The sequence below is a fragment of the Euleptes europaea genome, chromosome 3, assembly GCF_029931775.1.
Source record: "Euleptes europaea isolate rEulEur1 chromosome 3, rEulEur1.hap1, whole genome shotgun sequence".
NCBI lineage: Eukaryota > Metazoa > Chordata > Lepidosauria > Squamata > Sphaerodactylidae > Euleptes > Euleptes europaea.
The window spans coordinates 99,677,980-99,690,446 of NC_079314.1; the positions used below are offsets into that span (position 1 = coordinate 99,677,980).

General features: G+C 40.9%; 1 protein-coding gene across 1 annotated transcript in view; it reads right to left on the reverse strand.

Annotated features, from left to right (window-relative positions):
• Positions 1 to 12,467, reverse strand: part of TRIM24 (tripartite motif containing 24) — a 54,146-nt gene that overhangs the window by 21,988 nt on the left and 19,691 nt on the right. Inside the window, exons 2-4 of the mRNA XM_056847000.1 lie at positions 10,363 to 10,481; positions 6,838 to 6,985; positions 3,710 to 3,842 (exon numbers count right to left, since the gene is read on the reverse strand). Of these exons, the coding sequence (XP_056702978.1) occupies positions 3,710 to 3,842; positions 6,838 to 6,985; positions 10,363 to 10,481 (400 nt within the window). The remainder of the gene's footprint in view (positions 1 to 3,709; positions 3,843 to 6,837; positions 6,986 to 10,362; positions 10,482 to 12,467) is intronic.

Genomic DNA, 12,467 nt, shown 5'->3' on the forward strand with positions numbered 1-12,467 from the left:
AAAGAATCTAATTCTGTTTTAAAACGATTAGAATTGTGTAATCCGATTTTTAAAACAATATATTCAGACTGGTTGTATGGAAGTAGCAGGTGTATTGCTTTAAGAATGTTTCTGGGCGGAGAGTGACTACGTGTTCTTTTTTTATATAAATTTTTATTGACAGAATTTTTTTTTTAACAATAGAGAAATTACAGAAAAAATAAAAAGAAAGAAAATTTTAAACAAAATTAAAACAGGTTAACAAAAAAACAAACAAGTAATATAGAGTTGAAAGTGAGAGGGTGACTACGTGTTCAACCTTGATTGGTGGGAGTGTTTACTGAGGGCGCCTGGTTCTGAGGGGAGGATCTTTTTTTTTACACACTACTGACGGCCTTTACTAGTTACTAGGATTGTTTTTTGCTTGTTATGAATTGAGAGTGTTTTCTTTATCTTCTCAAAATAAATTGTGTTTTATAAAACTAATGGGAGGGGCTGTGCGTGTTGTGAGTGCAACTTTCCTGGGAAATAACTGAAGGCCAGTGAGATACGGTTTTGGCAAGGAAAAGCTCTCAACCTTATCGTTGAACGAACCATACCCATTGGGAGTCTGAAAGGGCTATTGTCGGCATTTCAAATCTGGGCAAGAGGTTGCCGGTTCACACATGGTGGCAGCGAAGGAGACCCTGGTCTTTCCCCATTAAATTCTGATTTAGTTCATGAGCAATCACAGCAAGTTTAGAATCTAAATTAATTTAAGATCTGAAAAAAGAATAATCTGGATGTAACGGAAAAATCTGGTAAAGGATAATTTCTTATTGAATTATAAAGACATGGTTTTAAAATTAGTAGACCACCATTATTTCAGTTTTTTTCAGATCAATCATTTGACAAGCATTAGAGTTAAAGGGCAAGAACAAAAATTAGAAAACCATATAAACTGGATAATCTTTTGCTCAAAATGTGTAGTATGAAAATTATCTAAAACAGTCTACAGCATTAGATAATGCTAATTCCTGTGTATACTGCAGATACACAACATTTTAATAATACGTTTCTGTTTAAATGTAAATAATTTTGGCAACAATTAATACACTATATTGTAGTTAATGATAATATGTAGCTCCGTGTTTTCAATGGTATAAAGTTTAGCTTGATATCCAAATATGCTGATAGTCCTACCCATTGTTACGGTATAGAGTATATCTGTCCAAATAATGCACTTGTTTTATTTACAACAGAATTAGTTTTCTTCCTTCATCTTTTATTCTTGACAGCCTCTCAGATGGCAAAAATTAAGATCTATGTGCTATGGTAGAATTAGGGTATGGCAGTTTGCAACTCCTTATCAAGTATTGGTGTCCTTGCAGTTTCATTTATAGAAAATGTTTACATTCCATAAATATGTCAAAAGTAAAATTTTATATACTAAGATATAATTGATACATTTTATGTTTTTAAACCACTAAAAGAAGTTTAGGTTTGACTGAAAAGTATAGCATAAATTCCAACTCCCCCCACCCAAAAAATGTTTTGTTTTTCCCTGGAAAAAAACAAGGGAAAAAACAGTTCTAGGCTACTGTACACTATGTCATGGTAGCTAGTTTTATACACAATTATTTAATAGAGAAAAAGAATTTTATTCTCTTTGAGGTTTACAGTGTTATGTAAGTAATTCAGAAATGAGATTATGCAATCTCTCTTCTATATACTTCAGTGGAAATGACCAATGGCTTACATAGCCTCATTGTTGCAAACTCCCTCTTTTAGACAAACTATCTTGCTTTGTTTGTTGAGCTGCCATTCTACTATGCAGGTTTGTTGGTGAAAGAAATACCCGTCTGCCAATCATCCAGAGGCTGTTATAACTGTTTATTAAAACAAAGTTAATCAAGTCACATGAATGGATTTTGTGTGTGTTGAGTGCCGTCAAGTCGCTTCCGACTCATGGCGACCCTATGAATGAAAGTCCTCCAAAATGTCCTATCTTTGACAGCCTTGCTCAGATCTTGCAAACTGAAGGCTATGGCTTCCTTTATTGAGTCAATCCATCTCTTGTTGGGTCTTCCTCTTTTCCTGCTGCCCTCAACTTCTCCTAGCATGACTGTATTTTCCAGTGACTCTTGTCGTCTCATGACGTGACCAAAATACGATAGCCTCAGTTTAGCCATTTTCGCTTCTAGCGTCAGTTCAGGCTTGATTTGATCTATAACCCACTGATTTGTTTTTTTGGCAGTCCACGGAATCCGTAACACTCTCCTCCAACACCACATTTCAAAGGAATCTATTTTCTTCCTATCAGCTTTCTTCACTGTCCAGCTTTCAAACCCATACATAGTAATAGGGAATACAATGGCATGAATTAATCTACTCTTGGTGGCCAGTGACACATCCTTACACTTCAAAATCTTTTCTAGCTCCTTCATGACTGCCCTTCCCAGTCTCAGTCTCCTTCTGATTTCTTGGCTGCAGTCTCCCTTTTGGTTGATGGTGGAGCCAAGTAATATAAAGTCTTGAACAATTTCAAATTCCTCATTGTCAACCTTACAGTTGAGTAAATCTCCTGTAGTCATTACTTTTGTTTTCTTGATGTTCAGCTGTAGTCCTGCTTTGGCACTTTCTCTTTTAACTTTCAGCAGTAGTCGTTTCAAATCTTCACTATTTTCTGCCAATAATGTAGTGTCATCAGCATATCTCAAATTATTAATGTTCCTCCCTCCAATTTTCACTCCACCTTCATCTAAATCTAATCCAGCTTTCCTAATTATATGTTCTGCATATAGATTGAAGAGATAGGGAGATAAAATACAAAGGTTGTCTGAAACCTTTGCCAATTGGAAACCATTCCGTTTCTCCATATTCTGTTCTAACTATGGCCTCTTGTCCAGAGTACAGAATGGATTTTACAAGCACGGAAATATAGACCACCCAATACCAAATGTTGTAAATTTAACAGGGTTTATTTGTAAAATGAAAGGGGTTGACCTCTTTGAAAGGGAAAGAAGAATAGCATGGTAACATTCATTCTGGGTGGTAAAGGTAGACTCATTTTCGATGAAATAATATCCACTAGCAGGCGAGAGTGGAGGAAGGAACCTTTTCAGCCCCACTGATTCCAGAGGGAGACATGCCTTCCTTTCATGCTCCACAGGGAGGGAAACCAAACAACAGAGGATAATGCCAGCCTATTCACACCTTTGCATCCTCCAAAAAATCTATCTATGCAAAATATGCAGACTTTGTCTCAAAGCTATAATTCTTATAAAGAGAAATGCGTTGTCAGTGCATCACCCTAATATACATATATAGGCATCACAATGTCCACATGGTGAACACTATATTCTGACTTTAACATTCTGATACCGAGACAAAAAATCCAAATACATCAGAGTTCCAAATAGAGATCTGAGGACGAAGGGGCAGGGAGGAATTCAACATAGCACTTGTTACAACTACCTTTTTGATAGCTGAGTTTTTTTATTTACAAATGTTACAGGCAATTTACCGAAGGTTAACATTGCTAAATAAATGACTGAAGCAAGGCTTAGTAGTTATTTCTATCACATTTAACCACTAGCAGTGAAAATATACAATTGTAAGGTGGAACTATCGATCTCTGTCAAGCAGACCGGCTTGACAGAAATAATGGATTAATATCTAGTCCAAGAGAGGAAGATTTAACATGAAAAAATTATCTTATTAGAGATGTAGATGCAGCTTGGATTTGTACCTATGCTCTTTGTGTTCCAGCAGCTGGCAATCCCGACACGTCAACTTGTCACAAGTCTCACAGTAGAGCTTCAGCTGTTCCTTTTTGTGATAAGGGCAGAACACAGGTCGCTGACTAGTTATACCAACAGCCTCTGAAGAACAAAGGGGGGAAAATCCCATTTTATGATCTCTTTATTATAGCTGAGAAATTATGTATTTATAAACACATAAGGTTTCTCACAGCAGGAATCTTATATTCTCAGCTTTTCCAGAATCTGGAAAAAAAAGGAATGGTCTACCAGCAATTTCTATACCTCTGGCATTGAACTCACACCTAATGCCAAACTAACAAGGGGGTAGGGAGTGAACAAAAGGATAGATTTCATCTTGAGAGCAGAACTGAATGTGTCTAGCCAGAGGATTTAACAAGCCACACTCGAGCAGTAAGAATCAAAATGGGAAGCCAGACCTTCAGGCAGTTGGACAACTATTTCATGGGTACTGAAACACTGTCTTCTCATAAAGTTCTAAAATATTCCCTATTATTCAGAACTATCTGTGTGGGAACTATTTTCAGATGCAAGGACTCAATTTATTGTCTACAATCTGTCTATTCCATGTATCCACAGTGTGAGCTAATAAAAGACGGTGAAGGTTTGGTTTCATACAACTTTTTAAAATCTTTGCATGACCTTGCATAATTTTTCTTGGTATAAACACGTGCATAAAATTTGACAAGATAATCTGTTACCATTCTTCAGGTCACAAAACCTGAAAGAAAGGAAATTGTTTCTGAAAATTGAAGCATGTCATTTCCCAACTGGCATCCCAGTTTCCCACTCAGAAACAGATAGACACCCTTCAGTAATATCAATTTAGTTAAATACCAGTGGGGGACCCACAAGGGCTTAAGGGGGGCATCTCAATTTCTTCTATTATTTCCTCTTTCCCTTCCCTGAAAGCCCCCACAGCCTATCCAATTTTCCTGCTTCTTTCTCCAACTACCTCACCAACATTGGAATACGTGGGTCAGCTCTCCAATGGCTGTTTTCATTCCTCCATAGCCAGGGACAGAGCGTGGCAATTGGGGAGAGGCTCTCCACATGCCACACATTGGTATGTGGAATCCCGCGATCCTCTACTCAATGCTTTTTAACATCTACATGCACCCCCTCTCCCAGCTGGTCTGGAGTTTCGAGCTTGGGTGTCACCAGTACGCTGATGACACCCAGCTGTATCTGATGATGGGCGGCCGGCTGGATGCTGCCCTGGAAAATTTGGCCAGGTGTCTGGAGGCCGTGGTGAAATGGCTAAAGCAGAGCTGTCTGAAATTGAACCCTTTGAAGACAGAGGTCCTGTTGCTAGGTCGGGGAGCCTTGGATGGGAGATTCCATCTGCCCACTTTTGATGGGGTGCAGCTAAGTCTGGCTGCCTCCGTCAAGAGTCTGGGCGTAATCCTGGATGCCTCTTTGTCTATGGAAGCCCAGGTCATGCAGACTGCCAGGGCAGCATTTTTTCATCTTTGCCAAGCCTGGTAGCTGGCCCCCTACTTGTCTTATACCGACCTAGCCATGCTGATCCATGCAATGGTCACCTCTAGGCTAGACTACCGTAATTCACTCTACATAGGGCTTCCCTTGAGATTGCTACAGAAATTGCAACTGGTCCAGAATGTAGCAGCATGGGTCCTAACGGGAACATCATGGACTGCACATATTCATCCAGTGCTCTGCCAGCTGCACTGGCTCGATTGAATTCCAGATGAAATTCAAGGTTCTGGTTTTAGCTTACAAAGCCCTAAACAGACTGGGACCACTGTATCTTCAGGACCGCCTCACCCTATATATCCCCCAGAGAGCCCTACGATTGGCTAATAGTAACTTATTCGAGATCCCTGACCCTAAGAGTATCCGATTGTCCTTGACCAGGGACAGGGCCTTTTTCGCCTTGGCCCCAGCCTGGTGGAACTCTCTGTCTAATAAGACCCATTCCCTGTGGGACCTAGCAGACTTCCGCAGGGCCTGTAAGATAGAGATGTTCCACCAGGCCTATGGTTGAAGGTAGCAACAGTATCATCTAGCAACTGGCTCCCTCCCCTTCTCTCCCCACCCTCCCCCTTCCACTCTCTTCCCCGCTTCCCCTTAGGTTATTTTCACATTTAATTCATTAGTTGTTGTCCACTCATTCCCGAGGCATTGGTGCTAAATTGGACAAGAGCCGCTATAACCTCCTTGCAGGAAATTGTATCGTCCCTATGGAATTAAGATGATTTAAATTCATCGTATTTAGACTGTTTTAAAATATTGTAAGTCTGATGGCATTTCAGTGTATTTTAATTTGATGTAAACCGCCTTAAGCCCAGCTTGCCGGGGGAGGGAAGAATATAAATAAAAGCTTATTATTATCATTAATTATTATATTATTATTATCTCACGGTTGGATTACTGCAAGGTGCTCTGTGGGGGACTGCCCTTGAAGACAATCCAGAAACTGCATCTGGTCCAGAATTTGTCAGGGGCTAGTCAGGGGCTAGCCACTGGGAACATTTTGAAACAGCTTCATTGGCTGCCAGTCTGTTTCCAAGTTCAATTCAAGGTGCTGGTTATAACCTTTAAAAAAGCCCATCATGACCTTTGAACCCAGATATTGAAGGACTGCCTCCTTCCATATGTCCATGTATGCCAACTATAATAATCAGACATCCATCTGTCGGCTATCCCACCGCTTAGGGTGGCCCATATGGCATCGACTAAGGCCTGGGCCTTCTCCATCGCTAGGCTCCGTTTTGGTGGGAAAATGGACGCATGCGCAGATGGAGTGGCGCCCCCTATTCTATTAGAAGCTATGGAATATTCCCGGCGGCAGGCCTGCGCATGCGTAGTCCCCAATGTGGGACTGCACTGAAGCCTGTAGACGAAGCCACCTTACTATTATTGTAAGCTGGAAAGGCGAGATATAATTGTTTTAATAAATAAATAAAACAAATAAAAGTGAAGCATGATCCAATATTATTTGTTCCAGAAGTTATTTTTGGGGTAAATTTATATAATGAAAGGAGACAAAACCAAGAGGTGAACACCCATAGAAAGAACTGAGCTTGATCAGAAATGCCCCAAGTATATTTGAGCTGTGAATTGACACATTTACCTGGAGATACTTCTTCTTTCTGTCTGACTGTATGATCCTTTGTGAATTTCACTCTCTGATGAGCTCGGATGCAGGTCTTGCATAACCATTCCACACATTCCACGCAGAAGCCGTTGGCTTCTGCATTGTCTTCACAGCTTGTACAAACCTGGCAAAATATGGGAACATAAAAGCTTTCATTGAAATAAATCGGCATCTTTGTAGTTTGTTTTCACTGTGTACTTTATTAATTCATAATGTTTCAAAATTATGTTTATAATGAAAGAAAATTATGTTTGAAACTTGAACAGCATTATTGAAGGAAGCAATGGGGGCTAGGTGAGGATCAGCAGCATGCATCCCAGTCAGACTTTCAGATTTTTCACCCGTGCACAATTATGTTGCATGCTTCTTAATAAAACCAATACCTCTCTGTGCCTTTACAAAACAGTTAAATGGGAAGCAAAATCAAAGCACTTTAACATGCAGAACATTTAAAATATGTGATCTAAAAGAACCAGAGGTGAAATCCAGAGACTTGTGTGCCATCTATGTACATGCTAGTGTTATTTGGTGTAAAATTCTTTTAGATTTTGTAAGGTTCTCTGAGGAAGCCCCAATCTACTCTATCAAATGCTTTTCCAGCATCAATAAAGTATAACATTATGGGTTTCCCCCATATCTGATTTAAATTAATTAGATTGATCAATCATCTACTGTTCCATGTCATTAATCTTCCTTTTATAAATCCTGTTTGAACAATACCTATATAATGTGCCTAATTTTTTATTTAGTCTCTTAGCCAATACTGCTGTAAAAATCTTGTAATCTGAATTTAACAATGAGATGGGCTGATAAGATAATGCATCCAAACAAGCCCATTCCTTCCTTCTGTATCAATGTAATATTTGCTTCTGCCCAAGTATCTGAAATGACACTTGAGGTCTCTGTAATGTCGAATGACTTTGTCCGATGTGGAGCAAATATATCTGGGGATGATTTATAAAAATAATTACTAAACCTATCTGGGCCTGGGGCCTTATTAAATTTTAAATCTCTTATTATTTCAGTTACTTCTGATGTTAGAACAGTTGGTCTAGAAGTTCCTGGTGTTCCTTAGAAAGTCTAGGCACATCATTTTATTCAAGAATTCCTTTACAGCCTTTGAGCGTATTCCTGAGCCTCGAGGGCAAAAGCCCTTAGGAGGCCAGGAAGGTGCTGCGCCGGCATTCAGGCTCCCCCACACCCGGGCTACTTATGCTGGAGTTAGTGGCCCCAGTGCCAGTGTGGAGGCCCAGATGCCAGGCACCGCCACTGCAGTGCGGCCATGGAACACCGGCAGGGCCTTTCGCCGGCGTCCCACTGGTGTAAAGTCCCGTGTTGGCATTCTGGGGGCATTCCAGCTTCCCAGGAGGTGATCCTGGGGCGTTCCGGGGGGAGGAGCTGCCGTTAGATAGCCTCCTGTCACCTTTCGCCCCGGGTACGCCGGCAGCAAGAAGAGCGAAACTGCCTGCTTTTCAGCAGGCGCAGCCTTGCTTTTCTCTATGGGGCGAAAAGCCCCATTTAAAAAGCTTTTAAAAGGCTTTTTTTGAGTTTTTGGCGCTGGGGAAACGAGTTAGGAGGCGCTGCAACGGCACCTACTCCCCGCCATCCCTGAATGCCAAACTCTCAGGAATGCTCTCTGAGTGTCAATACTTTCCGCAGTATATAATTTTTCATAGAAATTCTGGAATACCTCCAATGTTTGGGCAATTGTTTGAGTTACAGTTCCTTACTCTGTTAACCCTATTTCTCTCTTTATTTTCCACTAGAAGCCGAGCCAAAAAATTTCCAGGCTTGTTTCCATAAGCAAACATGGTTTGTTTAGCTTTAAAGAAGGATTTAGCTGCCTTAAAAGCATTGTGCAATTTCAGTCTTTCTTTTGAAGTTTCCTACTGGATTCTATCCTCTCTAGTTTTAGTTACCTGAATTTGTGTATTATTATTTATCAATTCTTGTATCAATTTTTCTCATTATTATAATTAATTTGGGAGATTAGATATCTTCTCCTGTAAGCTTTAAATGAATTCCATACCACTATGAAACTGACATCCTGAGTGTCATTAATTTGAAAGTGGAGATTTCTATTTTTATTTTTTCAATTAGCTTTATTTTTAGTAGAGAATTATTTAATTTCCATTCTTTTTTAAAAAAATCTCATTTTGAATTTTAAATTAATAAATCAGAGGGGAGTGTATTAGAGCGTACTTATTTCTCCCTATCAAGGCCAAATTTAGGAGGGGGGCAGCTGCCCTGGGCAGTGGTTGGCAACTACTCCTGTTGGTGGTAGCTCCGGAGCGCGCTTCCTCGGGGGCTGGACAGGAGTGGCTACCGAGACTCAGCGTCCCAAGACTCAGCAGTTTCTTCCAGTTGTGCTTGCATGCCTGGAGGAGCCTGCTTCCAGTCGTCTTATATGTGCACGCTCCACCCCAGGCAGGCCGCCGCAGAAGAGTCCGAGCTCTGGTCTCATGCGATCTGCTTGGCACAGAAGATGCCGTGGAGTGGGAATCAGATGGAGGCTGACGCTGGTCAGGGTCTGCCTCATTGTGCCTCACAGCTGCTCCTGCTCCGTGTCGCGTCGCATGGCTCTCTCCCCGGTCAGTCCTCCAAGGCACGCGCAGGCTGCTCTGCCCCTGCACTCGCCCATCTCTGCAGAGACCCATAGCCACAGACAGCTGTTGGAGGTAGGTGCGCAGTGCAGAAGCTGGCAAGCTGGGTCTAGGCAACTGCCAAATTTTCCTGGATGGCCTTCCCCCACCCTCTCCCCACTTCTGCAGCACATTTGCAAATGCCTCTGGCTACAAGCATCTTTCTCTGTCGTGCCTGCAATCCATCTCACTCTTCTCTGCACAGACAATGCAAGAATCCTCACTATGTAGGCATCTTATATAGTCAGGCTCAGGCCTGACTTTTTTCTGCATCTCCCATCCGTATGCTTTAAGGTGCATCCTTTCTTTTTCTAAGAGTAAATGGGGAAATATGTGCAAAGACTAATAAATCTTGTTCATCTTGTCCTACGTGTTTAATAAAAGCACATGCAGGTAAATTTCTGCATGAGTACTGCATGCCTATTCCCAGGCCAGACAAAAGGCCACAACAAGACTGCTTAGCACCTTAAACGAGAAGGACAAAATACTGATCTTAGATTAAAGTTTCAGTTTAGTAAAAGGTCAAATGCCTTTTCTGGTATATATACCATGTTCCACAAAAGCACTTACCAGGTTGCCAATGTCAAGTATGTTTTTCCTCTAGGGATGACTCTCTTCTAAGACAAAGGAATTTGCTGCACTGTGCTCTTAAGAGCGCCATAGCTCTAGGCCAGCAACCAATTTTACTTTCATTTTCAGACCAAGGCTGTTCTGTGCCTCAAAGTGATTTCAGCAGTCTTTGGGGTCCCTTCCTGTTTATCTTTCTATCCGGATATCTTTTAACCTTTCCACATTAGTTTAGCAGACAAGGATTAAAAAAACATGTTTACTGCCGTGAGTACTCAAGAGACACACTCACCTGATTTGACTTCTCCACTGTACTACTGGGAACCTCAGTAGTATCCTTCACAAAAATGTTATCTATAATGTGTCTTTCTGCACATTCCTGGCCACAAACTGGACAACGAACAACACCAACTGGTAAGAAAGAAAAAATGGGAAGGATTAGTAAGCATGTAAATCAAAGCTGAGTTGCTCCACTGATGTTTCAGAAGGTTCTTTCTCAAAGAGCTTCTTATCTGCTAACAGCAAGAAATACATTATTCTCAGTCAATGTACGGGTTCTCTTATCTGAAGAGAAAGTTTGAATGGAGTTCTATTTTATAGAAGAAAATTCCTGAGAGAAAATGTTTTGTTCAAATGGGATACAGTGAGGCCCCTACTTCCAATTGGCTACTGAAAGATTCTGCAGTTACAAAGAACCTCACTATAAATGCAGTTCTTGGAGAACTAATATTTATTCACAACTGAGAAATCACACACTGTGATTCAGCAAAGATGATTAAATGTACCTATCTATAGAGTTCGAAAAAGTTGTATGGTGGGCACAGAATGTTAGTTAAGAGTTATCACAAAAACTGTAGCTCGATTTGAGTCCTGTTGCACCTGAAGGGGGAAAGGTGAAATGTGAATGAGCCATAGTGCAGCCATGTCAGTGAAGGCCAAGTAAAGAACTGAGGGGAACGTTTGACCTAGTGCTGATCCAGCCCCGTTATCTGTGCTTTTAGCAGCAATCTCCAAAAGTCTGCATTCCTCACCTTAAGGGCAAACTAACCTTTAACACATATTTTGTTTTCTTAAACATCGCACTCAGCAAGGTTCCTTATGCTAAAAGAGTGAGATGGATAAGGTAGTAGTATTCTTAAAAGCATGTTAAGAAGGAAGAATTGATTGCTTTTCTATTGGTTACAATTTGGTGAAGTATTGAGTTGTTATTGTGTAATTGGTGTAAACGTTCTGCAAGATCCTGTTGTCAGTTTGCCTACACGTGCTCATGCTTTTGCCTGTCAAGTTGTCAGCATCTTGAACTTTCTTAGGAATGGATGCTTTCCTTGATCATGATCATTCAATAAAGAAGAGAGTTTCTACTCTAATTAGTAGTAATGATTTGGACCCCTTCTTTGAGCCCAGCTACAATTTGTAATTTTCCCATCAATTTGTAATTATCATCTGTGGTGAGATAAGAATCCTATATTCCTATTCAGTCCTGGGGAGGGGGGGTCCATTCTTCCATTGGTTTTTGAGTGTTGTAATTTTTTAAAGTCAGATTTATGCCCATTTACTCTTTTGCATAGGGTTTGACTTGTTTGTCTGCTGTAGAGAGTGGAAGGCCATTGCTGACACTTGATGGCATGCATCACACTGGAAGGTGAAAAAGTGAATGAATCAGAGACAGTGCGGCTGGTGTTGTTAGGTCCGGTAATTATGTTGTAGAGTGAATATGGGGACAGAGTTGGCATCTTAGTTTATTGCAGGCCCTGGTCCCAAGGACCATTTTAGGAAGTACATTGTTGTGTGTGAAAAGTTGTTTAAGGTTAGGAGGCTCTGGCTTTGTCGATCTGTTTCTCGACTACATCAGATGGGTACTGTAATTCCATAAATGTCTATCAGAGGGGTTGAAACAGACTTGATTGTAGTGTAGAGCCTGGCTGTAAACAATGGATTGATTGATGTGTTTCAGATTATGACTGGATATTTGAACCATACTTCCTTTAAGCCATCATCTCAGGTCACTGCAGGCTTGTAGGTTATGCAGAGGCTCTTTTCCTTTTTTTTTGTCCCAAACCTGGTAAAAAGGTCCTGTGCAAGTCATTACTGACCCATAGGTCAATTTGGGGTGACGTCACATCATGACGTTTACTAGGCAGACTATGTTTATAGGGTGGTTTGCCATTGCCTTCCCCAGTAGTCTACATTTTACCCCCAGCAAATTGGGTACTCATTTTACTGACTTCGGAAAGATGGAAAGCTGAATCAACCTTGAGCTGGCCACCTGAAACCGACTTCCGTCAGGATCGAACTCAGTTTGTGAGCAGAACGTTGACTGAAGTACTGCAGCTTACCACTCTGCATCACAGGGATCCTACCTTGATCTGTTTCTTAATCACGCAAATCAGCATAAAG